General features: G+C 46.2%; 1 protein-coding gene across 1 annotated transcript in view; it reads right to left on the minus strand.

Moving 5' to 3' along the window:
- The window catches only part of VAT1L (vesicle amine transport 1 like), a 92067-nt gene that overhangs the window by 52914 nt on the left and 12022 nt on the right, over window positions 1–27131 (minus strand). Inside the window, exon 2 of the mRNA XM_083164691.1 lies at window positions 5807–5936. Within this exon, the coding sequence (XP_083020817.1) occupies window positions 5807–5936 (130 nt within the window). The remainder of the gene's footprint in view (window positions 1–5806; window positions 5937–27131) is intronic.

Here is a 27131-nt window from a genome sequence, read left to right on the forward strand (position 1 = left end):
GGCCCTTCTACAGCAGGCCAAGCTGCACATGACCATTCGACAGCAGAGCAACCAACACCTGGCCCTTCTGCAGCAGCCCAACCTGCAGCTGGCTCATCTGCACCATCAGCAGATTTGTTTGGAACACAACAGGGGACTTCACAAGGTAGTACCATGGCCAGCACTTCAAGTGCAGCGACTGGTGCCAGGGGGCGTGGCCAGGGACGTAGCAAGGGGCGAGCCAGTGCAACAGCCGAACCACCAAAAAAAAACAAGGCATATGAAGCACAGGAGCTGGCCATCCTGGTTCCCCGAGCACGTGATTGGATAGAGTGCCCATCCGAGAAGCTGACACACACACGCCGATGGAAGATTTGGGAACAGATAACGGCAGAGATTAATGCAGTTGCGCCACAAGTTCGTGAGACGGACCATGTGAAGAAGAGGCAAGTTGTTTTGTCATACATGTGCCCAGTAATAGCCAAGTAATGATTTAATGGATGCTTATATGCATTTTGCAAATGGCACATGAGGTTGTTACGATACACATACATTATTGCCATGTTATTTCCTTGAGAGTCAGAGTAGGGTGATTGTGAATGTGTATTGTAACGGTTGATATCATAGTTGCATGTAATATTATATATGGGACATTAATCACATGTTGTAATATGTAGCACATAGCAATGGCTGCAACAGCTAACATTGGGAGTGACATGTATTAATATGTCAACTTACATTGCAGGTGGCAGGACTTCAAAACCAACCTGAAGAGGAAGATGACCAAGCGGTGGGACCACAGCCAGACATCTGGGGCCGGCCCCATGCCATCAGGGCTAGAGCTCACCCCCCTGGAGGAGATGGCGGAGAGCTGTATCTCAGTTGAGGAGATCAGGGGGGTGAGCACGATGGATAGCGAGGCCCCAGCTGAAGTGTTTGCGTCTTTTCTGGAAGGTAAATATTGGTCATGCCATAAACTTGTGCAAGTAATTATCGTAGAATGTCTCCTAATTGTGTTTATCTTTTCCCACAGACACCCCACCGCTTGGTGAGGACTCTGCTCAGGAGGTGGAGGAGTCCGTGCCACCTGGCCCCAGAGGTAGGCCTGTGCAGCAGCAGGCATCGGGCCAAGCCGATTTGGCCGCCTTGGCCCAGGTGCTTGTGGACATCAACCAGCAGGGAGATTTCGCATCAGAACGGATGCGTAGGACCGAGGAGATCCTGGCGAGCTTGGTCAGCACCCAGCAGTCCATCGCTGGGAGCATGCAGGCCATGGCTGAGTCACATCAGGCCATGGCTGCAAGTGCTCAGGTGCTGGCCGAGCAAGCCACCCGCCAAAATGATCTCCTCCTCCACCATAATGAGCTTATGGTGGAGCTGGTTACCAGCAACAGGGTCCTAATGTCATCCGTTTCTGGTGCATTACCAGCGGAAACACTCCCTGCTGGCAGGAGGGGTAGACCAGCCAACCCCTCCACATCATCTGCTCCACCTGCCCCAGCATCTGGGCGTCCCCGAAGAGCTGCTGCACAGGCCAAGGAGCCTACCAAGGCCAAACGTGGTCGGAAATGAACTTGTGGCCGCATTAATCTCTACCGTTATGTGTTCCCAAATCTTCCATTGTGCTGTGTGTGTCAGCTTCTTGTGTCCAATCACGTGCTGAGGGGAACCAGAACCCTTGCTTCATATGTCCTTTGTGGTTCCCCTGTTGCCCTCTTGTGCCTGGCATTACTGTCAGCTGTACTTGAAGTGATGGCCATGGTACTATCTGGTGAAGTCCCCGGTTGTGTTCCAAATGAGTCTGCTGATGGTGCATATGAGCCAGCTGCAGGTTGGCCTGCTGCAGAAGGGCCAGGTGTAGGGTGCCCTGCTGGAGAATGGTCAGGTGCAGCTTGCCCTGCTGTAGAAGGGCCAGCAGCCTCCTCATTTCCCACTGGCTACATGTGCAGTGGCACATAGGAGGTGCTGGAGTCCATCTGTGTGCTATTATATTTGTGTTTTATTATTATTTATTTTGCTGCATTCCTGGCATGTTGTTTATAGTTTTGATGTTTAATTTTATGGTCATTGCATGACAGTGGCATTGAGTGTGACATGAATATAAATAAATGTTTTTACTTTACCCAAAATGTGTGGTTTCATGAGTACATGTCGAATACACATGTGTATTGCTAGTATTAATATTCTGTCATGTCAATTGTTAGCAGTTTTTAAGTGTGGGACAAGTACAGCATATGTGGGGGATTACTAAGGTTTCCTTGAAGCAGCAATGGTTTCAATTAAAGCACTGACAAGCGTCCTATTAGTGAGTAATGAGTAAAGGAGTAGATTGTATTGGGTTCAGGTGTTAATGGTTGTAGTCATTAGGCGTACGTTCGCCTACCGCATGAACGAGTGGTGTCCGCAAAGCAATAGTACACTTGTGGACACCGCACATTTCAGCCCTTTTTGCTCGCGTGCATTCGGAGTGGTTTCCGAATGTACGCCCCCCAACATAAGTGTACTCCCCCGTGTCCGCCCATGTTTCCGCCCCGTTTTGCCCACTTTGAAACTACGCCCATGTGTCATTCCGCATGACGCCCATAATACGCCCCTATTTCCCGACTGATTGCGGGGACCAGTTTTGGACGGCCTTTGTCCGAACTGGTACCGAGTCAAGGCGTGGCACATGCGCGTAGCGTTCTCCACGCATGCGCAGACGCCGTAAAGACGCTATCCGTAAGAACGCGGTAAAGTCCGCATCAATCAGAATAAGGGCCAGTGATTGGCATATATGTACTGCTGGACACCACTCATAGAATGATTAACCTGTTATTTTTTGAATCAATGTTCTTGTTTTTTTTCCCCTAAACATTAGATGTATTTGTTTATTTATTTATTTACAGTTTCTTATATAGCTCAGCAGATTCCTTTACGCTTTACAATAGTAGACAGTGATAAAACAAACTGGGTAATGACAGATAGACTTGGGGGTTAGAGGGCCCTGCTGCAAGCTTACAATTTATTACATCATAATACACTTCAACGTATTTAACAGTTAATATATTGGCTTATCTTTGGCATAATTATATGCTGTAATGCAGCCCAATCATGTTCCCAGTAAAGGGGATGCAACACTGTTTTTCTGTCAATAAACAGAAGTGATATGTAAAATGATACATTAGACAGTTTACACTGTTACTTGTAATACTTATTGTAACAGTTACTGTTTTTCAATAACAGACTGCAACAGTTATTTCTTATTTATATACACAGGATTGTCTATATTTGTATATGCACTGCAAAGAGAGCAGCATAAATCCAATTTCATGTATTTCAGTGACACTGTGTGAAATATAACACTGCATAATGGCCCTTAATCAGACCTGATCGCAGTACAAATTTGTTCTCAAAATGGGCAAAAAAATCCTGGACTGCAGGTGGGGCAGATGTAACATGTGCAGAGAGATTTAAGGTGGCCATACATCTACAGATTTATTGTCCGATCTGTCTGGTTGGAACAAAATCCTGGTAAAAGATGAGAGCAAATGACAGTTGACCATTTGCTTTGAAATGCTGAAAAACTGTCATTCAGATATTACCAGCTGTTGGTTCCAACCGGCCCAATCTGACAATCGATCTGTAGATGTATGGCCACCTTTAGATTTGTGTGAGTTATTTTGTTTCTGTGCAAGGTAAATACCTGCTGCATTATTTTTACACTGTAATTTAGATTTCAGTTTCAACACACCCCACCCAAATTTAACTCTCTCAGCACGTTACATCTGCCCCACCTGCAATGCAGCATTTGTTTTGCCCATTTTGAGAACAAATTTGTACTGCGATCAGGTCTGATTAAGGGCTATTATGCAGTGTTATATTTCACACAGTGTCACCGAAATTCCATTTAGAGTATTTGTGCTTCTTCTATTATAAACACGTTCAGGATAAAACACACAATATTCACAATTGTGACCATGAAAATGGGTCAATTATTAGGGATTTTTTCTCCTGCCAAAGTCAGTCACTTTGCATTAGGATAATCTCATACTCTCTTTTACTAAGCTAAAGTATATTAATGAACCAATCTAAGACATCCGGACATAATTTTAACTAGATCGGAGCATCTTCATAGTTTTCATCATTTTCACCAAAAAAGTGAAACTTCAGGCCTCTTGCCAGAACAGAAAATGTTGACTCAGATCAAAATGCTTTTGCACGTTTCTTATTCAAGTCAAGTCACAACTTTTCCACACTAGCCGATTTTGAATTTCTCAATTTCAGTTTTTTCACTCCGCCCTAGTGTACATGTGGTAGGGAATATAGATTGTAAGCTCCACTGGGGCAGGGACTGATGTGAATGTTTAACTATACTCTGTACAGCGCTGCGTAATATGTATGCGCTATATAAGAAACTGGTAATAAAGAAATAAATGTATTTGCTGTGGGGGCATAAACATATGAAAATACATTATGAAGATAATATTCCACACTCTATTCTTATGTTTTCTCCCGCAACAAATACCCATAGTAAAAAAAAACAAAAAAACATTTTAATAAAAAATAATAAAATGTAATATAATGTTTAATAATTATTTCATGGTGGGAAAGTAATTTCTGCCCTATAAATAACTGTAAAATTGAGAGATAAAAAAGATACAATGCATAATTTATAGCGGCATAAAGTATGAAGAATTAAATTCCTTATATTAACTGAGCAGTAAAATATTATTCTTTTGAAAGCATTATTCTAGAAATACATTCGTTTTCTGTTTCTGCTGATTTTGATCAGCTATTAGGATTTCAGTGCTGGAAGCATTACACTGTCCAGCTCCTCGGCTGCTTCAAAGTTGCAGTATTTTCAAAAGATTTGTAAATTAAAAATGAAGTTCCTCTTAGTTTCTCATAAATATATGCTATATTATTTCCCCTCTTCTGCAGGCGATGTCTTCAACCAAGGTGACGCTTAGAAACACCATAAACATCGATACTTAACCCTTTGTGTGCCAAGTGAATTTGTCAAATTTGGTGTGAAAATTAGCAAGCAAACATTTTTATTAATGATAATGACCGGAAAGGTTAAGAAAAAAAATTTAACACAACTTTTTATTTGAATTTATAAAACAAATGTGAGCGTCGCTGGCATTTTTAGCAGATATTTTGCACATCTCTCACAGAGATGTAGGGACTCAAAAGGTTAAAACTACCTGGAAAGATAATGCTTAGAACCACCAGGAATGGTGATGCTTAGAACCACCAGGAAAGGTGATGCTTAGAACCACCAGGAAAGGTGATGCTTAGAACCACCAGGAAAGGTGATGCTTAGAACCACCAGGAAAGGTGATGCTTAGAACCACCAGGAAAGGTGATGCTTAGAACCACCAGGAAAGGTGATGCTTAGAACCACCAGGAAAGGTGATGCTTAGAACCACCAGGAAAGGTGATGCTTAGAACCACCAGGAAAGGCGATGCTTATAACCACCAGGAAAGGCGATGCTTAGAACTACCAGGAATGGTGATGCTTAGAACCACCAGGAAAGGCGATGCTTAGAACCACCAGGAAAGGTGATGCTTAGAACCACCAGGAAAGGTGATGCTTAGAACCACCAGGAAAGGCGATGCTTAGAACCACCAGGAAAGGCGATGCTTAGAACCACCAGGAAAAAAAAATGCCCCGGCGAATGAAAACCTCACCAAAGGGGTTCGCTCCGGGGGCTTGCAAATGCGCATAAGCACACGCCCACCATCAGAGACAGGGACTAATTCGCACCTATACGAACAGGACTGATCATGCTCCAAGGCTTAATACATCTCCCCCGTTGGGTTAATGAAACAGAACAAAATTTACCTCAAAACCAGTAACATTTCCTCCGAGTGCCTCAACAATTCCAGACAGTTCAAACCCAGGGACCAGTGGTGTTTTCGGAGGATTGTCTATGTTCCCTTGGCGGACCATCAAATCAATGAAGTTCAGACCACTATAAGGAGAAAACAGAAAATATATTGGCAATATGTTTACACAGCACAATATTATTTCCTACAAACCCATCTGCATCCCCATATCATATACTTTGGTAGACAGAAGTAACATGGATTGAGCTCTGTTCTTTCCATTATTCCAGGTACAATTTGGACGAATCGATACATGTATTTCATGTACTGATTGAAGCGGCCTGAGTCCTGTTGGAGAAAGTGCGCTATATAAATAAAACGTCCTATTTCTACGCGCTCATTAAAGCTTTTAGTATAAAAAAAAATCTACAGTTCAACAGGATTTAATGGAATGCTGCACTGCGCAGAAGGCATGCAGTCATTTAATGTAATGAGGTCGTGAGAACGGAGCTCATCAGTTCACTAGGACCTAGTAACATTGCTATGGGGCTACACAGTGTGTTGTTCATTAATGACCGATTGCTTGGTGAGAAAGACAGTGATCTCTAGGACAGTGATTTCAACTCGTAGCACACCAAACAAGATTTTCAAATTGCCAAGGCACACCAGACCCACACAGGGAAAAACACATTGGCCCCATATGAAAAAAACAATCACACTGGTCCCCACAGTCAACCAAAATAAAATACATTGGCCGCACATGAAAACATGAGACCAGTGAATAACAGTTAAACAGGCGGTGGCTGTGAACTAGTGTGGACATTTCTAGCTCTGAGGGCACACTTCGGAACATCTCAAGGTCAATAGAGTGCAACGGGACAGTGGTTGAAAAACTCTGCACTAGGGGGTCATTTTACTAACGTTTTTGAAAATGAAAAGAGGTGATGTCGCTGAATCAGTCAGATTCTGTCTATCATTTTCTATGATGCAATAGTAAGCTTTAGTCAATGTAAGCCTCGGAAAATACAAACAAGCACTTCACATGATACCTCACAACAACAGAGGAATCGAATAGTAAAAAAATTATCATAGTACATAGTTCAAACAGTTTTGGAGCCCATACATATGTGAGATATTGGATGCGATTCCTGCAATTTCGATAAATCGCGGTGACAAATCGCATGGATCACCAGCCATTGCATGTGCCACCCTATGCGATGTGTGGGCCCACTGGTTGAATCTCGCGTCACCAGATTATGTACTGCAGATACTGTAATATCGATCGCATGTGTGATCACATGTGGTTTTAAACACATGTGATCGCTCTCAATGAGATCTCTCAATCATCCCAGGGCCATCGGTGGACGAACCCCAGGACACCACTGCTGGGTGCCTTTTTCCACCCCGCTGCGCATCACATTGCTAAATTTCCAGGAGTAGGCATCCCTCTGATTGGCTGAGAGAGCTCTCTCAGCCAATCAGTGGCTGCCCGAATGTGAGGCCTCTGATTAGCTGAGAGCTATCTCAGCCAATCAGAGGGCAGTGAGCTCTCTCAGCCAATCAGAGGTCCGCCCAGTCTTTTGAAAAAAATAATTCAAATATTGCTGCCCGCTGCCAGCTCTGCTGATTACCGCTGCCTGCCCCGCAGACCACTGCCAGCTACCACCACCAGTCTCCTGCTCCAAGCTCGGTTCCAGCTGTTGATGTGTGACATCCCGCATCGGGTGCAGGACAAAAAAGCACTTCAGATGCGGTCAGATGCGATGGGAAATTGTTGCATCGCATATGATCGCACTAGTGTATGGGCATCATTTAAGGAGAAATATTGAAAGGCGGTGGTAAAAACCTTAAGGAGGATAGTAATGGGGTGACTCATAGGGTTGTTGCAGAATAGGTCTCTGATTTCTTGGGTGGTTAATAAGGGGTCTATTTACTAAGCCTTAAAAAGAGATTAAATGGAAGGAGTTAAAGTAACAGCCAATCAGCTTTGTCAGTTTTCAAACAGAGCCTGTAACATGGAGGTTAATATCTGATTGGCCGGTATTTTTTCTTTTTTCTCCGTCCACTTTATCTTTCTCCAAGGCCTATTTCAGGTGGTGATATATAACTCGATGAGCATTTATATATATGATTTGGTAAACAACGGTTAATTAAGGGGCAAGCTACAATGGACGCTGTGTAGACTTAGACACATTACTTAGAAAATGCTGTTTATTTTACCAGGTCTAATGAAATCACTTGAGACAAAATGACTTAAAGGATGGGAAATAGATTTCCAAGATACCAGGATAATTGCTAAAGTGATGGTCGAGATATTTTTTGCAAGTAGCAAGATACATTAATTTTAGAGTGGGAAAGTAGTCCCGTGGCTGAGATATAGGGACACATTTTTTGTAGGAGTGAGGGATGTCTGCACCAACAGGACCAACTTTTATACTGTTTCCATAACTGTAACACACATGGTGCTTGTATATATTTACAGGTGTTTGTGGAGGAGGGGGGGGGGGGACTACAAATATTGACCATTACTTTGATTTATAACAGAGGGACTGCACCAGATATCTCAGATACTGTACCTGCTACGATCCCACCATTCTGCAGCTGAAACGCTCTGATTTGCAGCCATATTTATCAAGGGATTAGTAACTGCAGCTAACTGCATCTGAAGATAGAGTATTCAATGAGGATAATTCGCCCTGTTTCACACCGAATTTGTGCTATTTTCGCGTTGGAAGGTGATTTTTTGGGTCAGAAAGCAAATCACCCTATTCAACGTGCACTTCTTGCCATCTTTCTAAGTGATTTTCGCCATCCCTCACCGTGTAGCAAATCGCCATCTTTTCATGGTGAAGTGGAAAGTGAACTTTTAAAATAAAGTTGTTGTTGTTTTACATTTGGTGTGAAAAAATCAGGAATTTTATTCTGTGAAAGGGCATGCTATTTTTATTCATGTGCTTATAGCACATGAATATATATTTAATTTAAAAAATATATATATTTTTTTTACACATAGCAGGGGGCCGGGAGCCGAGAGCCGCTCATTAGATATTCATATATTCACTGCACCCGATCATTACATATGCACGATCGGGTGCAATGAATACCCGGTCCCCTATTGGCTCTCCTGGGGGGCAGCCTGTGCTGCCTGGCTCCCGGGGAGCCCACCTACCCCCACATACAGAACGTATCATCTCCCCAAGGTCCCGAGGAGCAAGTTTGAGAACCTGTGCTATAATCCAAATGGTTAGCGTCCCCTTACATGTCTTATACTGTATAAAACCAGAATGAGCTGTATCTTACTGCTGCAAGCAGAACTATTTGGTAAAGTCCTCTGCAGCATAGTAACGCAGCTGCGCACCTTTGTCTATGTGACAATCACTTGGAGACATGTATATTACAATTCATGTTACCATTTATAGATCTACCTTTGCCTCAGTAGACACAGACAAATGAGGTAACCTGAGGTAAAGGAGACTTTTAATTTTCTAAATATAAAAAATTAAGATTCAGTAATAACAGTATTGTGCTTTTATGGCTAAGTGTTTAATTGTGTACTGCACTTTTAGCTGTAGTGACTACATTAGTACTTAGGGGATGATTCTACATTGATCGGATTCGAAAAAGTCAACATGTCAACATTAGACATGTCGACACTCACACTGATGAAATGTTAAAATATCATCACTGATGACCCAGCGGCAGGTCACTTTAGACCGGGGGGGGGGGCACCTCCCACTTGTCATTACAGGTCACTTTAGACAGGGGGGGCACCTCCCACTTGTCATTACTGGTCGAAAACTGAACGGGAGAATATTACACTGTCAAAACACAGAGTAAAGGCAGTATAAACTTGATCCATGGGTAACTGCAGGGTGGGGGGTTAATAAATATATATATATATATATATATATATATACCACATGAAAAGCCTGTGTTTGTTCCTCTGTATATTACTCTGTAGGAGACCTCACAGGCTCAGTGCTGCCTCTGAATAAAAACCCTCCCATGAAGAGGCCGCTGCTGCTGCTGTCTTCCATGGGCCTGAGAAGCATGTGATGAGCTCCATCAATCAGAGCTCAGCACAAGCTTCTTAGCCTCTGACCTCTTCTGCAAAGTCTCATGGGTCAACTCCCAGTAATACACTTGTGCAGTCAGTGTGCCTTGTCTCCTGATGCTCAGCACCATTAATCATTGTCACATTGGCAGATAGGCGAAGCTTCAGAATGACCCCACTGCCATGAACCTTTAGCTAAACAAAATGTTTTTTTTTTTAATACATGCTGACCACAGGGGGGGGCCTATATAGAGGGGCCCAGGGGGACTGACCCCCTGAGCATCCCCCCCCCCCCCCCTTCATCCAACCCTGCCCAGGGGTAACTTTTGATGTCAATCTGTATATTTCACAACATGGACCCCAAATTAGCTACCTATCTACCTACTGACCTTTCCACCAACCTATCTACCTACATAAAGACCTATCTATCTACTAACCTATCTGCCGACCTATCTACCAACCTATCTACCTACTGACCAGATAGACCCTGATCTAGTAACAGCTGTATAAAACATTTATGACCATGCTGGAATTAATTCCTGACATTCTGCAATCAGCCAGCAACCAGAGGTGTATAGCAATGCATACTGATTGCCACATGTATTAAAAATGGTTTGCAAGACGTATCAAAGATTTGGCTCTCCTGTCCCCATAGAATTCTTCTAAGGGAAGACCCTTCCCGGCAGGTCAGTGTACCGTGATACTGAGGATCACAGATACGAGTTTGCAGGGGAAAGAGGTAGAGATGTGGCCGAATTTTCATGCAATAATTGAAGCATTTCACAACTGTACCATGTAAGGCCAGCACTGCCCAGGGAATAAGTATGTTGGACGGCTGCTGGGCGCAGAAGCAATGCATATAAATATTCTGATATTTGGGCACATGTGCTATGTTGCATGTTGAAATGTTGGGTATTTTCCTGTCTCCGAGCAGGTATGATCTACTAACACAGGTTATCAAAGTCAGTCCTCAGAACCCCACGCATTTCATGTTTTCCAGGTGACCTGTGGAGTTTTAAAATGTGACAGTTGGTGATACACAGTGCAACTGCTGTGTGACCTGGAAAACATGACCTGTGCGGGGTCCTGAGGACGGAGTTTGAGAACCACTGATCTATTATATTGTAATTGCATCTCTGTAGGTGCATTTTGACATGATAGCATGAAATGTAGTTTTATTGCTGCGCAATGATGGGATCATACCTGTCACATTTGGCCAATGCCCTTGCAGGGCGGGATCAGAATGTAGCTGAGCCTGTGATGGAACCGGCACCCCTTAGGAGCCAACCCTAGGTCCTGCACCACCTAATACACATCTGAACTGGTCAAGCAACTTCTATTCCTGGCAAAACGTCAATGGCTATGACAAGAGATATTAGAAGTCATAAACTCCACACAGACATAGGCATTCATCCACACTCACACCACTTATCTAAGAAATAAAGACGCGTACAACTGAATGGGCTTAAAGGGGACGGCTTATTTATTTTGAGCAGGGGCGGCCTATTTGAATCTAACTAAAATTTATGTCCCTGCTCTAACTAAGGTGGCGGGCAAAGAACGGCATGCAAAATAAATAACATTGCTGGAAAATAACAAAGTAATAAAAATAACAAACTCCGGATCTAAGGGCCTCCTGCCCTTAATTGCCAAGGACCGGCCACCTGCCAGCGTCCAAGACAACGGCTCAATTACGAAGCGGACTTTTCAAAAGGGGCCAATTGCCCTTAAGGTCAGGGGGTTGACCTTCTGCTTCTGCCCCTGACCTCGCAAATATCACTAAGGCAGAGCTCACCACTCTGCCCGAGTCATCAAAAAATTGGGCCACCTGCCCTAAACTACAAATGTCCGCAAGAATTTACGCTATCCGAAGTAGATGATCGTTAAGGTCCAGACGTGGGCCCACCTGGATCGGTGATGCCCACATCTCGACATCAACCACCAGCTAAGTGTAAATACAGCTCTAATTTAACTACCGTTCTTTCCGCCAAGACAAAATAAGCCGACAACAACTAAACGAATAAATGCAAACGACTTCTCCAAACTAATTCTAACTAATAATTGGGGCGGGCGGGAGGGCAACGTTTCCTGAAGCAAGAGACAGAATCTTCTGGAAGCAAGAACATCACCCCATCAATCTCCACCTCTGACCTCAACCAGCCTATCCTGAACCGTCATTCAAATCGGTCAACCCGTCAATCAAGATAAGCCGAACCCCCGGGCCCAGATCAAGTGTGTGAGCTAAAGATTCCTGCCAATAGCCAGGTGAGTTTATGCTGTTTTCAGCCAGACAAGCTGGCTTCTACAGTCTTAAACTCCACACAGACATAGGCATTCATCCACACTCACACCACTTATCTAAGAAATAAAGACGCGTACAACTGAATGGGCTTAAAGGGGACGGCTTATTTATTTTGAGCAGGGGCGGCCTATTTGAATCTAACTAAAATTTATGTCCCTGCTCTAACTAAGGTGGCGGGCAAAGAACGGCATGCAAAATAAATAACATTGCTGGAAAATAACAAAGTAATAAAAATAACAAACTCCGGATCTAAGGGCCTCCTGCCCTTAATTGCCAAGGACCGGCCACCTGCCAGCGTCCAAGACAACGGCTCAATTACGAAGCGGACTTTTCAAAAGGGGCCAATTGCCCTTAAGGTCAGGGGGTTGACCTTCTGCTTCTGCCCCTGACCTCGCAAATATCACTAAGGCAGAGCTCACCACTCTGCCCGAGTCATCAAAAAATTGGGCCACCTGCCCTAAACTACAAATGTCCGCAAGAATTTACGCTATCCGAAGTAGATGATCGTTAAGGTCCAGACGTGGGCCCACCTGGATCGGTGATGCCCACATCTCGACATCAACCACCAGCTAAGTGTAAATACAGCTCTAATTTAACTACCGTTCTTTCCGCCATATCAGTTCAACTTGAACTGACCCGCCACCAACCTAATTCCAAATACTCCCTCAACTAAACCTCTAAACTTCTCAATGCGTCTATTAAATTCTGAAAAAACAAATCCATCCCGACTAAATAGAGATGCACCCCATCCGGCCTGTACAGGGTCTCGTTTCTAAAGGATATGGCCTCGTGCCTGACGACCACTCCGCCCTCCGTTACTATCGCCCTGCCGACTACGGAATTGATCCGCCTACGTACCAAATCAATGGCACCCGGATTGAGTGCATCTCTCCAAACCCTCCTAGGTATAATCTCTGACCAGAAGAAACGGCAAAATCTCCATTCTCTGATCAGGTCCAGCAATAAATTCCTAATCTCAAATCGAATATTGAGACCGGAATTATGCGTGAGGTCGTTGCCCCCCAAGTGGATGATGACAAAAAGTGGGTAACCAAACGCCCTAACTGACTCATCCAAAAGACCCCTCAACGCTGACCACCTCATACCTCTACGCCCCAGCCAACGGATAAATCGCGTCTCAGGGAAACGTTCCGTATCCGTGGTTACCTGGGACAAGGACAACCAATAAATAAATGAATGCCCCACCAACCAAATCATATTGGTGTCCAAGCGTTGACCTGTAAGTTGAAATGATATATACCGTTAGAAAATTTGAAATAAATGCAAACATCTGGCAAAATTTTAAAGGGGGGCCCGGGAGATTCCCTTAAAGGTGATTTTGGAGTTCTATATTAAATTGTTGATAACTAATAGGACAGTGATTTGGGTGATCTATTTAGACTAATTGATTATTTGACCCACTTGAATTATGTATAATCTCCACCTGTTGTTTCTTATTCTATGGTGGGGGAGGGGGGGGGGGGGGTCACCCGATTTGACTTGAGGCAAAAAACACAAATCTTCCACCAGTTGGCTAGAGCCTAATTTAAGACTGGTGATAACACAAAAAATTCCTCAAGGCCCCTCAAACACTAAAGCGTGTTTGGGCGAGCGGCTACTCCTCAAATGGGCTCACTGGACTATGTTGGCCTGATGTATCGCTTAAATGCACCAGACCGCCATCTTCCGAGTGCTCGTATGTCGACCTGAGACCAACCCGCCGCAGCGGCCGCCGAAGCGGCGCCGATACGGAAAGAGTGTGTCCCAAAATCGGCTGGAGAAAGACCCTGATGCAATATACAGCGCCTGAAAACCGACCTAAACTGGAAGTTAGTAAGGGGGGACCCGTCGATGTGCATCAGCCAGGCCCCGGGCAATTGGGGCCGCAACTCCACGTAAGCCAGAGCCGCCGCCACCGGACAGATCCGGCGGTCGCCACTCCGACCCAAATGGACCCACTGCCCCCTGCCCGCTACATCAGTCTTTGAGCGCTGTATCTTGCACCATAAACCGTCGTGGTGCACGTCGACATGGCCGAACAGCATAGGCGAGGGAGATGCCCTGGTTGCGGACACCAGTTCGCCTACTCTGAACGCCCCATGGAAAGCCATGGCAAAGGCCAGCCTGAAAAGTCGAACCTCGTAATCGTTTGAGCAAATAACTCTTAGGGACCTCAAGATTCGACGCAACAGGCCGGCATCAATCGGCCGTCGCCTATCGGGCAAAACCGGCCTGGCTCTGGCCCATCCCTTTAGCATCCTGGAAAGCATGAAAGACTTGGTGATGTCTCTCTTCCCACCAAGACGCAAAAAGAATGATATGCCTGCCAGAGAGCGTCCAACAAAACTTCTGGACTTACCCTCCGTGTACAGGTTCCATACATAGGCATTAATAAGACGCTTAGAGCTCTTACCTGTGCCACCCTGTTCAAGCATGAACTCGCTCCAGCGCTCCCATGAGGCCAGATAAGCTCTAAATGTAGCTGGCGCTAGCGACCGCAGGGCCAGCTCCTCTACCCCTCCAGAGGCACCTGCCATAAAAAAGATGGACATTGTTCACCATACTTCTGGGCTAAAGGCACAAGTTGCCTGAATCTTACCCATTCGAAACGGGACAATGCATCCGCTACTTTATTAAGAACGCCTGGGACGTGCTTGGCTCGCAACGTAATGTTGTTCGCCAAGCACATCATCACCATCCGTGCTAAAATACGCAAAACTGGGAGAGAGGTTGACCTTAGTTGTGCAATGGATTGGACCACCCCTAGGTTATCACACCAAAAGACAACCTCCCTGTTTCCCAATTCTGCGCCCCAGAGCTCTAATGCGACCATTATTGGAAATATTTCCAATAATAGCATATTCTTGGTCATGCCGTCTCGTGCCCAAGATTCGGGCCAGGCCTCTGCGCACCAACGTCCCGCATAAAATGCGCCGAATCCGGAAGATCCTGCAGCATCTGTATATAATTCCAACTCCGCATTTGCAACGGCTGGAGCTTGCCATATGCATATGCCGTTGAAATTATCCAGAAACATTTCCCACACTTTCAGATCCCTCTTCATTTCTGAAGATAGACGTAGAAAATGGTGGGGTTTGCGAATCCCGACGGTCGCTCGCTGAAGTTTTCTACAAAATATTTTGCCCATGGGTATAACTCTACATGCGAAATTAAACAGGCCCAATAAAGATTGAGCCTGTCTAAGTGTTAACTTAGCAGCCGCGATTGCATAACGTATTTCGTCATGTAACCGGCGTACTTTATCTAGAGGAAGCTTACACAGACCTAGCTCGGAATCAATTTCAATTCCGAGGTACACCAAATCAGTAGTAGGTCCCTCGGTTTTTTCCCCTGCCACGGGAACCCCGAAATCTCTAAATAAATCAAGCGCTGCTTCTAGTAACCTAAGGCACAGGTCAGAACTTGGAGGACCCACTAAAAGAAAGTCATCCAAATAATGAGTAATGCTGTCAGCTCCCGACACTTCCTGCAGACACCACTGCAAAAATGTGCTAAAGCGCTCAAAATAAGCACATGAAATGGAGCAACCCATGGGCAGACATTTATCTATGTAAAAACCCCCATTCAATTTAAATCCCATGTACTGAAATGCGTTCTTATGTAAAGGTAATAGTCTAAAAGCTGATTCAACATCCAATTTGCACATGAGGGCACCAGGACCAATTTTTCGTATGATGTCTATAGCATCCTCAAATAAACAATAATTAACTGTGCACAAATCGTCATTGATGGCGTCATTGACAGACGACCCTCTAGGACAAGAAAGATGCTGAATCAGCCTGAACTTCCCTTTAACTTTTTTGGGAACCACCCCATTAGGGGACAAAATTAGTCCCTCAACTGGTGGTGTTGAAAACGGGCCTGCCATGTGACCTAGTTTTACCTCGGCTTCAACTTTTTGTGATATTATGTCAGGATGTTCCATGGCGGAGCGTAAGTTTCCCTTAGTTCCCGTACTAATTGGAGCGGAAACAGGTAATTGAAAACCTTCTGAAAATCCGGACTGCAAAATCTTGCTCCATCTCTGTCCGGATACCGTTCCATCCATGGTAACATCCTGACTAATACTATTGGAGTTGGGGCTCTATCCAACGACAGGTGCCGCTGGACCGCGGCTTTGTTTTGTCATGGACTGAGCCCCACCTCCCCCACCAGTTGGTGGTTTTGTGCAATCCTTGATTGCATGTGGACCTCCGCATCTGATACAAAGGTGCCGAAAACGACACCGATTTCCCAGGCCGCATTGCCCATTATTAAATGAATAGCACCTACCATGGCCATGCTTCATATTACTTCCCTTATTAATATTATTGTAAGGCCTATTCCCATACTGTCTTACCCACCCCTTATTCTCAGGAGCCCTAATAGGTGTAGCTGATTCGGCAACTTCGCCGTATAACTCTACGTCTTTCTTCCCAAAATCGTACACCTCCCGGCCATGCTGCTTCCTCCTAAACTCTTCGTCATAGACCCGCCAACCGGGACCGACGTAAGAGGTGTAGAGTTTATGAATAAGGAACTGGTATCTCACCAGGTTCACGTATTCATCTGGATGTGTCTCTAAATAACAGGCCGCAAAAATAAGTATGCCTCTTACCCAGTTATTATAAGTGCGAAAGGCATCCTCGCTAGCGGGTCCTTTCTTCCTTGCGGCTAGAAGGGCCCGCCTATCTTTGCTTGTTAAAGCAAAGATATCTACATAGCGCCCTTTTCTGATCCTATCCCTAGCCCTAGGGCGCAAACCCCGCTTAACAGCAGTGTTCGCGCACTGCACTGCATCAGACTCAACCGATACATTGGAGGACCCGGAGCTATGGGACCTATATTCCCTACGCCTCTTCCGCCTTCGTCTCCTCACGACGCCGTCCGAAGATGACTTATCTTCGGAAGACGTCGATGCCAACGAAGAATCTGAGGTTTCATTTCTGCGCCGTCTTTTACGAGACTTTGCAGATCTTTTTCGCCTAGCTTTTTTCTCTATAGATGAATCCTCAGACCCCCCACTGCTAGCCCCAGCATTATCGTCATTTGTCCAGTCAGGATCATTCGTGGACTCACCCGTATCAGATGATGCCGCCCTCCTTCTTCTACGTTCACCTCCTCCTCGACTTGACGATGGTCCTTCCATGGCTTGCTCCGCGGATTCTTGACCTGTCAATAGAGGTTCAGTAACAACCCCCATCACAGTTGAAACATTCGGTGATACCCTTTCTGCTGGGGAAATGGCGTTTCCCTCTCGCGCTGCAGTAATAGTCGGAGCTATTGCTTTGGCTATGATGTCAGATACTGACTCCACAGTCGCCGATGGAGCATTGTTCCCCTGCCCACCTGGCCCGGTGTTTAACAGGGGAGCCACTGCCGACACCACTGCGGCGCATATAGATGTAAGCGCCGATGCGTCCAATGACACCGTGTTACCATCTGTGTTCCTCCCTGTAACCGCGTCCGCATATGAGCGACCCGGTTGCCGTCTGGCCCCTTGTGGGACCCTATCAATCTCTTTTGCCTTCTCTGCGACCAACCTCCTCCTAGCTGCCCGTCTAGATCTGGCATTAGAATTTCTAACCCCCTCTACCGGATTCATTTCTGAATCACTTTGTTGGCCCCTGTAACTACCCCCACCTTCTTCATTTGAACCAGCAAAGGAGCCTTGCTCTTGCGGATCGGATTCGCTGCTCAGCGGACCCGCTTCACCTGATTCGCTGCCCGTGGACCCGGAGTCAGCGGAACCCTCACTATTATCCCGCCACATAGCTACGGCCGATTTGACCTGCCATTCCTTCCTCTTACAGCAGAGGGCGCTCCAGGCACAGAAGTGCCTGCAACGCCCTCAGCAAGGTGAGCTGTACAACCCCTGCTGCCTTTTCCTCCACTGGCAGCCATTACACGGCCAGTGCTCATAGGCACTGCACCCCCCTTATTTGTTTTTGTGTGCGTTCCGGTCCCCCGACCGTCGCGCCGCGCCCTCGCTCCCCTTTTTTTATTAACTGTGGATGCGGGCCCGGAATGACTCCCGGCGCCCGCATCCCTCCTCACTGCAGCTGAGGCGGATGCTTCAGGCCTAGTGCCTGAGCTCCGCCGAATGCCTGGGTTAGACTCGGCGGGGACAGACGCCGGCTCTGACGCCCCAGTCCCCGCCGCTCGTGCGCCCGCCTGACGCCCCCGTGTGCCCGCCTGATACTTGTGGCTAGCCGGAGGCATTTTTCCTGTACCTCCGGCAGCACCGCCAGTACGCGCAGCCATAGCCCTAGTAACCGCCGGAGCGGGCGGTCCCGCCTGCGCTCCGGCAGCCCTCCGACGAGGAGAGGGGGATAGCCCCCGCTCGTCGCCCCTACAGGGAGGCTTAGCCCTGGCCCTAACAGCCACTCTCTGCTCCCCTAGCGCCGCATACCTAGCGGGAGCCCCCGCAGCGCGCCTAGGCCTAGGGGACATAGTCAGCTATCCACAGCACAAAATCACTATAGAAGAATTAGAGCAAGCAGGGAAGATATTAAAGTATAGGATTTTAGAATACAGTAATAGTAGAAAGAAATGGAGTGATAAGGGAAAGAATAGATAGAGAAGAATATGCAATATAATAAATCTGTAACACAGGCTAATAATTGTCTGTACTCAACAGTCCAACGTTTCCTGAAGCAAGAGACAGAATCTTCTGGAAGCAAGAACATCACCCCATCAATCTCCACCTCTGACCTCAACCAGCCTATCCTGAACCGTCATTCAAATCGGTCAACCCGTCAATCAAGATAAGCCGAACCCCCGGGCCCAGATCAAGTGTGTGAGCTAAAGATTCCTGCCAATAGCCAGGTGAGTTTATGCTGTTTTCAGCCAGACAAGCTGGCTTCTACAGTCTTTTTGCAGTAACTGCCTCTTTTTACACTTTTACTAGAGATGTTTTATTTCACTGTACACATAGAAGATGATGTGAAGCTTACTATGCATTAGTCGCTTGAATTGTCATCCATGCCACCAATAACATACACCATTCTGCAATCATTACCAAGTGTAATCTCCCTGGAGTCACAGCTGCCCCAGTTCAGCTCCAGCGCTTCAATTCACACATTCCCGGCAATCAGGTAGAAGCTGCACCATACCTCTGGGATACGGTGATGCCAACTAGAGTGTGATTGAGTATGACTCATCCTAGCACTGCGTTTCCTCTAGGTATGATGGATGATACATCAGTTGGAAAATGAGTCACACTAATTCTCCATGAGAGAATGGCGGACCTCATAATGTTCCTCCTCAAAGATAAATACAAAAATATATTGAGTGCATGTACATCCATGGATATATTTATGTGAATAAATGAAGATCTTATCCTGATTCAGCCATTGTGATTTTATTGGGTGCCTGGGAATTTTTTATTGGCACAGTAAAGGTGCCCATACACTAGTGAGATTTATCTTCAGATCTGGCTGGTTGGAACAAAAACATGGTTATGGATGAGTGACAGTTTGTCAGTTTTCCAGCATTTCCAAGCAAATGGTCAACTGTCATTTGCTCTCATCCATAACCATATTTTTGTTCCAACCAGACAGATCTGCAGATAAATCTGAGTGTGTATGGCCGCCACCTTTAGAGGCGTATTCAGTCTTGGCTGAGTTTTCACCAGGTGAAAAAAAAAAACTGCAAAGATTCGCCTTTCAGTATTCAATCACGAGCATTTTCGCCAGGTTTTGAGTACATTTTTGCCCAAGCTACAGTATTTCACGTTTTTTGGGGGAGTGAATCGGCATGGGCAAAAAATGGCCAAAAACAGGTGCAAATTCACCAAAACCACGGCAATGTTTACATGCGGTTTTCGCAGTTGCTGGATTTTTCGCCCAGGTGAAAATCAGCACTGGGATTAAATAGGGCAAATTGAATTCGCCCAAAAAACTGCCGATTTTTTACCTGGCGAAAATTTAGTCCGGGATTCAATACGGGACAAAATGATGGAGCTCACTAGGCAATTCACCTGCAATTTGGGCTCTTTTCCTGTGATTGAGCAACGCAATCATAGGAAAAGAGCCCAAATGACAGCAGGTGCGATGTGATGCGTGATTCCGGGCCCATCGTAAGTCGCAAGTCTCTTTGATTGCTTGTGCAGCCAGGCAGGCTTGGCTGGCATCGCATGCAATATATCACACGCAAAAGGAGCGCAAGCGGTATAGACCTTCTCGGGTGGTTCAAGGTGGGATCACTGGTCAGGGGCGACTTCTCTGATGGGAGAATTTGTTGCAGTGTATGGGCTCCTTTATATACAGTGTTAAGAAAGGCAGCCACATGTGCAAACGTCAACTTAATGCAACGTGGCTTTCTAAAACTTCCCCAGCAGACACCAGCTCTGTCTCTCAGATCATTAGGAGTAGACGTGATTGAAATGCACATAACTCTGCATTTATATAAATGTGCGCAATGAGAGTGAATACATTCTACGCAGCATTTACTGTACTGAGTGTCCCCTAGCATCCTGCTAGGGGACACTCAGTACAGTTGGGAGGTATGACCATTTGTGTCTGTTTTCTGCCATTTGGGTGCAAAATGTTTATTGTTAAGGTGGCCATACACTACTGTGACTTCTCATACACTGCTGCGACTCCTCATACACTGCTGTGACTCCTCATACACTACTGCGACTTCTCATACACTACTGCGACTCCACATACACTACTGCGACTCCTCATACACTACTGCGACTCCACATACACTACTGTGACTCCTCAAACACTACTGCGGCTTCTCCTACACTTCTGCGACTCCTCATTCACTACTGCAACTCCTCACTCCTCATACACTACTGCGACTCCTCATACACTACTGCGACTCCTCATACACTACTGCGACTCCTCATACACTACTGCGACTTCTCATACACTACTGCGACTCCTCATACACTACTGCGACTCCTCATACACTACTGCAACTTCTCATACACTACTGCGACTTCTTATACACTACTGCGACTCCTCATTCACTACTGCGACTCCTCATACACTACTGCGACTCCTCATACACTACTGCGACTTCTCATACACTACTGCGACTCCTCACACTACTGCGACTCCTTATACACTACTGTGACTCCTCACACTACTGCGACTCCTCATTCACTACTGCGACTCCTCATACACTACTGCGACTCCTCATACACTACTGCGACCCCTCATACACTACTGTGACTCCTCATACACTACTGCGACTCCTCACACTACTGCGACTCCTTATACACTACTGCGACTCCTCATACACTACTGCAACTCCTCATACACTACTGCAACTCCTCATACACTACTGCGACTTCTCATACACTACTGCGACTCCTCACACTACTGCGACTCCTTATACACTACTGCAACTTCTCATACACTACAGGCCATCCGATCCCCCTTCAGCTGCCCGGGACCTTCCTTGTTGCCATTTATAATTGGAGTCCACATGAATGTATGATAGAGCAATCGCCCCAAAAATTGTGAAAAACTCACGTCAACTTCTTCATGTGCCGACCATTGCCATGTTGACATTTTGCTTGTGTCAGCTTTTTTGTCAATGTCAACCACCTTGAGCGTGTCAAACTTTTGTCATTGTCGATCTTGGGCATGTCAACCTTTTGGTGTCAACCTAGACTTTTTTGACCTATCATCCGGATCCCAAAATATGTATATGTAAATTTGCACCAATGGCATTGCAACATGGTTTTCTCAGGAGCCCAGTTTACCCCTTTCCCATCGCAAAACCAGGTTGGACCCAGCTACAAACCGGTCCAATCGTTTCACACTAAACTTGGGTCTCCGATTGTACACAGCACAGGATATAACCCTTTTTATAACCCGGGTCAAATTGCCGGGTTGGTCAACCCGGGTTTTTAGGTTTGATGCTTTCACACTGCACCTCGACCCGGCCATCCCGGCAATAACTCAGGTTCTAAGTGCGCTATGAAAGGGGTATTAAGATGCCCATACATTGCGGTGACTTCTTTCCTCACAGAAGTTGCCGGCAATCCCCGGGACCTTCCCGGACGTCAGGTTTGCATGAGAAATTGTGTTATGTATAATAGTAATTAGTAAAGTGCAGCTGGTCGGTGGTTAAGCCCCATACACACTTGCCAATGCCTCCCGCCGCCGATATTGTGACCCCCGCATGGGGGAAGGCATACACACTTGCCGATGCCGGCCTCCGAGGTGAACAACGTCAGTCCACAACATGTGCTGTCCACAACATCGCTCAGAGAGGAGCAGTATTGTAAACAATATTACCTGGTGTGTATGGGGCTTTACAGCTCTCAGCTCAGCTGCTACAAATATTAAGTGAGGGACTAGCTGCAGAGATTAACCCTTCCTGTGACAGCTGCACAGGGCTCTTACAGTCTCTGTTCAGAGGACCCAAATCATCTTCTCCCCACTGTGAACTAGCTGCAGAGATTAACCCTTTCTGTGACAGCTGCACAGGGCTCTTACAGCCTCTGTTCAGAGGACCCAAATCATATTCTCCCCACTGTGAGTAAATGTGGCTACCTGCTGCAATAACAGTACCACTGGGTTCTAACCTGGGAAGGGTCCGTGATTGTAACTTGGCCTAAAAGAATTTACTAAATGTTCAATTTGAAGGATTTTAAATCTAAAGGTGGGTATTTGGAGAAGTCGCCCGCAATCACTCCTTGACCGCCCGGGATCTGGAACGCATGCAACATATTGTGTGCGGTCCTTTTGCATGCAATATATAGCATGCAAGCCTAGCCAAGCATGCCCAGCTCAGTAGCAAGCATTGTGCAGCCTGCTGCGACTCGCAGGCTCCGATGCAATGCGCACAGGACTGTGCATCGCATCGGACCTGCTGTCATTCACCTGCAATTTGGTCTCTTTTCCTGCAACTGATAGCCGCAACCGCAGGAAAATAGCCCAAATTGCAAGCCAGCCCCTAAATGTGTTTACTGTATTTTATTGCAATGATTGAAGTGCACCAAATCCTGTGAAAAGTCCTCCAGGAAGAAGTAAAGGGATTTACCACTGAAAGCACAGCATGACATAATCCACAACCATCTCTAAATTCTATCTCTGGGATGCAGTTATAATCCCGGCGGTCAGAATCCCGGCGTTCAAAATCCTGACAGACGAAATCCCAACACTTTCTCCCTCTATGGGTGTTAATGACACCCATAGAGGGAGAATAAATGAGTGTGCCGAGCGTAGCGAGGCACCGGTCCCACTGCATGGCAAGGGCGTGGCGTGTCCCTGGCAACGAGCAGGCAATTTAGAGTTATTTTGAAGCCTTATTGTGGGACATATTGTGTAAGTGGCATTGGGGTGTGTGGCATAATGTGTCAGGGGCATTACAGTATGTGGCATATTGTGTCAGGGGCATTAGGGTGTGTGGCATAATGTGTCAGGGGCAATACGGTGTGTGGCATAATGTGTCAGAGGCAATAAGTTGTGTGGCATAATGTGTCAGGGGCATTACGGTGTGTGGCATATTGTGTCAAAGGCATTGTGGTGTGTGGCATAATGTGTTTGGGGCATTATGGTGTGTGGCATATTGTGTCAGGGGCATTACAGTGTGCAGCATATTGTGTCGGGGCACTGCAGTGTGCGGCATAATGTGTCAGTAGCATTATGGTGTGTGACATATTGTGTCAGGGGCACTGCGGTGTGTGGCATATTGAGTCAGGGGCATTGTAGTGTGTGGCATAATGTGTAAGGTGCAGGGCAGGAGACATGTTTACGTCATTGTGATGCGATGATGTGACAATGTCATTGACGTCATTGAGAGAAATTCTAGGGCTCTGCACTTACTACATTAACTGATATTAATAAATAGTGGAGATTTAAGGTGCATACACACTGTACAAATTTTTTGACCAATTTCGATGAAAGACATTTCCCTTGAAACCAGTGTCCTGTACACAAAGATGTTGACGAAATATATTGACGACAGACGAAAGATCTAGCTACAGTTTACAGGCTCTTTTTGAAAGATATCCAAATTGAGCTGTATGCACAGTTGACGAACAACCTTGATGAACAACTGACGGGTATACGCATCATCATTCGTCTTTCATCGCAAACGCACTGAAAAATATTTTGACTAATTTCATTCAGAATGGACGAAATGAATGAAATTGGTCAAAAAAGTTGGTCAAAAAAATCGTACATTGTGTATGCACCTTTAGACCAGATAGCATATCTGGAATCAAACATTAATGTGATAGCTATATTTATTGTGAAATAATTTTGAGCAATTGTGTTAGGACCTGCAGAAAAGTGGGGTCCCGTGAAGGGGGCTGCAGGCTTAAATCCATTGATCAATTCATGAACTAAATCTCCACTATTTATAAATATCAGTTAATTTAGTGAGTGCAGAGCGCCTACAATTTAATGCTGAGCATTCTTGCTGAGCCAGACAAGTGAACACATATCCACGTGACCAATTGTATGGGCGATCCACTTCAATACCCGCATTTATTAGCCCAAAACAACTCTTACTGACAGAGGCGGGGCCATTTCGGGTCAGTTATCAACTGATTGAGACAGTAGCATAGGCTGGGTGCCCTTCTCTTTCGGCTTAGGGGAAAGAATCGCACACTTTCCACCTTGTTTATAGTTTTACTACAACGTTATTCTATAAAGCTGATACCCCTGAGGAAGCCCCTTGTTGGGCGAAACGCGTCGGATGGAAACAGCACGTTTTGTCTTTTTTTATAATTATTAACACGAGTGGTACCTTTTATAAGTTCTATTCATTTCATTTATTTAATCCCCAAACTGAATAAAAGCATTCAATGAAGGATGGAAACATGTGCTTCCCACTCTTTTTATGACTTCTGGAAATCAACTTCCGTTCTTGACTAATAAAGTTTTTTATCTATAAAAGTGCAAATTGCCTACAGACACACTATCCTTGAAAAAGTGCGCTCAGTCGCATGAAACGTGCTGGTATCACTACCAGCCATACCATATCGGTACGCTGCCCCCACTGCCCGCTGTAACTGCCGAGTGATCTGCCGCTTGGACCTCCGGGTTTCAGCTTGGACAGAGTATCAGCGTAGTGGCTGCCACGGACGCGTGCATCAGCCGGTTCTCACGCTGAAGGACCTCTTTTCCAACAAGAACTCCTACCCACATAACCGGACAGCCTGAGCAAGTTGCAATCATCACCATCTTGGAAGACACGGTACGGAGATTGCATAACTGCTACCACTGTGTGGAATAAGAGACTTTTTAATAAACATTTTAAATTATATGGACTTTCTTCTATTTGCTAGACTCAGAGTGAATTAACTTACGGTTTGATCGATCTAATTGTGAAGATCGACAAGGGGCGCCAACTTATGATTGTATTCTATATATACTGTGTATATATATATATATATATATATATATATATATATATATATATATATATGTTATATAGGTCACTCCCATCTGAAATTCTGAAATTACATTTTGCTCTGAAGTCACCCTTTTGGTCCCCATAGCAACAGGATACTGTGCAGATAACAATGTGCAAATTCCTTCTCCCCTTCTATCTGAGGTAGAACACAAGACGGAGGGGGTTAAGCAGCAGGTGACATACAGTGATATCAGTGCTGGGATTGTGGCACAAGTCAGGCCGTCTGCTGCTGCTCCTCTGTACCAGTGATTTGCATTGAAGTCACTGCACTTGCCATTATAATCCATAATACCCTGTGTGTAGAGAATATAAAAACACTAAGGGCGGGACGTATTACACTGAAAATGCGATAAAAACCCAGTTATCAGGGTTTTTACCTCATTTTCAGATGCACTAAAGCCCCACCAATGTAGCTTCATTGCAAGGGGCTATGGGCTTCTTTTTGTGATTTCCGCCACCCCGCATCGATGTGGGAGAACCAGATGGTTTCCCACCAACGATGGCACAACAGAACCAATGTTTATTTTATTTTTTTCTCAAGGTGCCAGGACACAGAGCATGGCTCCACCCCCTGACAAACCTAAAGCTCTGCCCCATGTTCTGACTGGCCCACTGGTCATCCAACACATAGTTTGTTACCATCGATGGCTGGTTGCAGTATCATCGTTGACTGCACCGATGGCTGTGCTGCCCGGACCAGTGACCTCCTCCTTCCTAGCACCAGAACATCCCCCTCCTGAGTGCAGGGAGGAGGAGGAGCGCGGTAGTCCCTGCAACCCAGTGGCGTAACTACATTTTGGGCGCCCCCCCCCCGCCGTTAAAGGGAGGGCGCCCAGCCACTCACCCGCCCCTCCGCCCGCCGCACCAACCCCCGCAGTCTAGATGTTCAGATCCGATATATCTGTGGGTACCTGGGGGAGCGGCAGGCGAGGACCGCAGGCGGCGCAGATGGAGCCCGGGGGCGCGGCGGGAGAATAGGAAGAAATCCTATTCAAAAGACCGGGCGGCCGCTGATTGGCTGAGCTCTCAGCCAATCAGCGGCCACCCGGTCTTTTGAATAAGATTTCTTTATATTCTCCCGCCGCGCCCCCGGTCTCCATCTGCGCCGCCTGCCGCTCCCCCAGGTAGCCGTCAAAGCAGGTGGGGGGGACGCTGCGAGGTGGCTATGGGGACGGACGCTGCGGGGGACGGACGCTGCGGGGGACACAGAGGCGGCAATTACTTACAGCTGAGCCATGCAGGGGGAGCCGGGAGCTGTCACTGTCAGTACGGAAGAAAAAAAAAAAGCCCATACAATGAATCGGCAGCCTGTGATTGGCTGAGCGCTCTCTCAGCCAGTCAGCAATTGGCTGAGAGAGCGCTCAGCAGCCAATCACAGGCTGCCCATTCATTGTATGGGCTTTTTTTTCTTCAGTACAGACAGCTCCCGGCTCCTCCTGACCGGATCAGCTGTAAGTAATTGCCGCCTCTGTGTCCCCCGCAGCTTCCGTCCCCCGCAGCGTCCGTCCCCCCAGCCGCCTCAATGCCCCCCTGCCCCCTGCTCCCTTCACATTGCAGCTAACGTAACTATAGCACTGCAGCCCCCGGCGCCCACAC

This window comes from Crinia signifera, chromosome 11 (genome assembly GCF_055691185.1).
Source record: "Crinia signifera chromosome 11, ASM5569118v1, whole genome shotgun sequence".
Taxonomy (NCBI): Eukaryota; Metazoa; Chordata; class Amphibia; order Anura; family Myobatrachidae; genus Crinia; species Crinia signifera.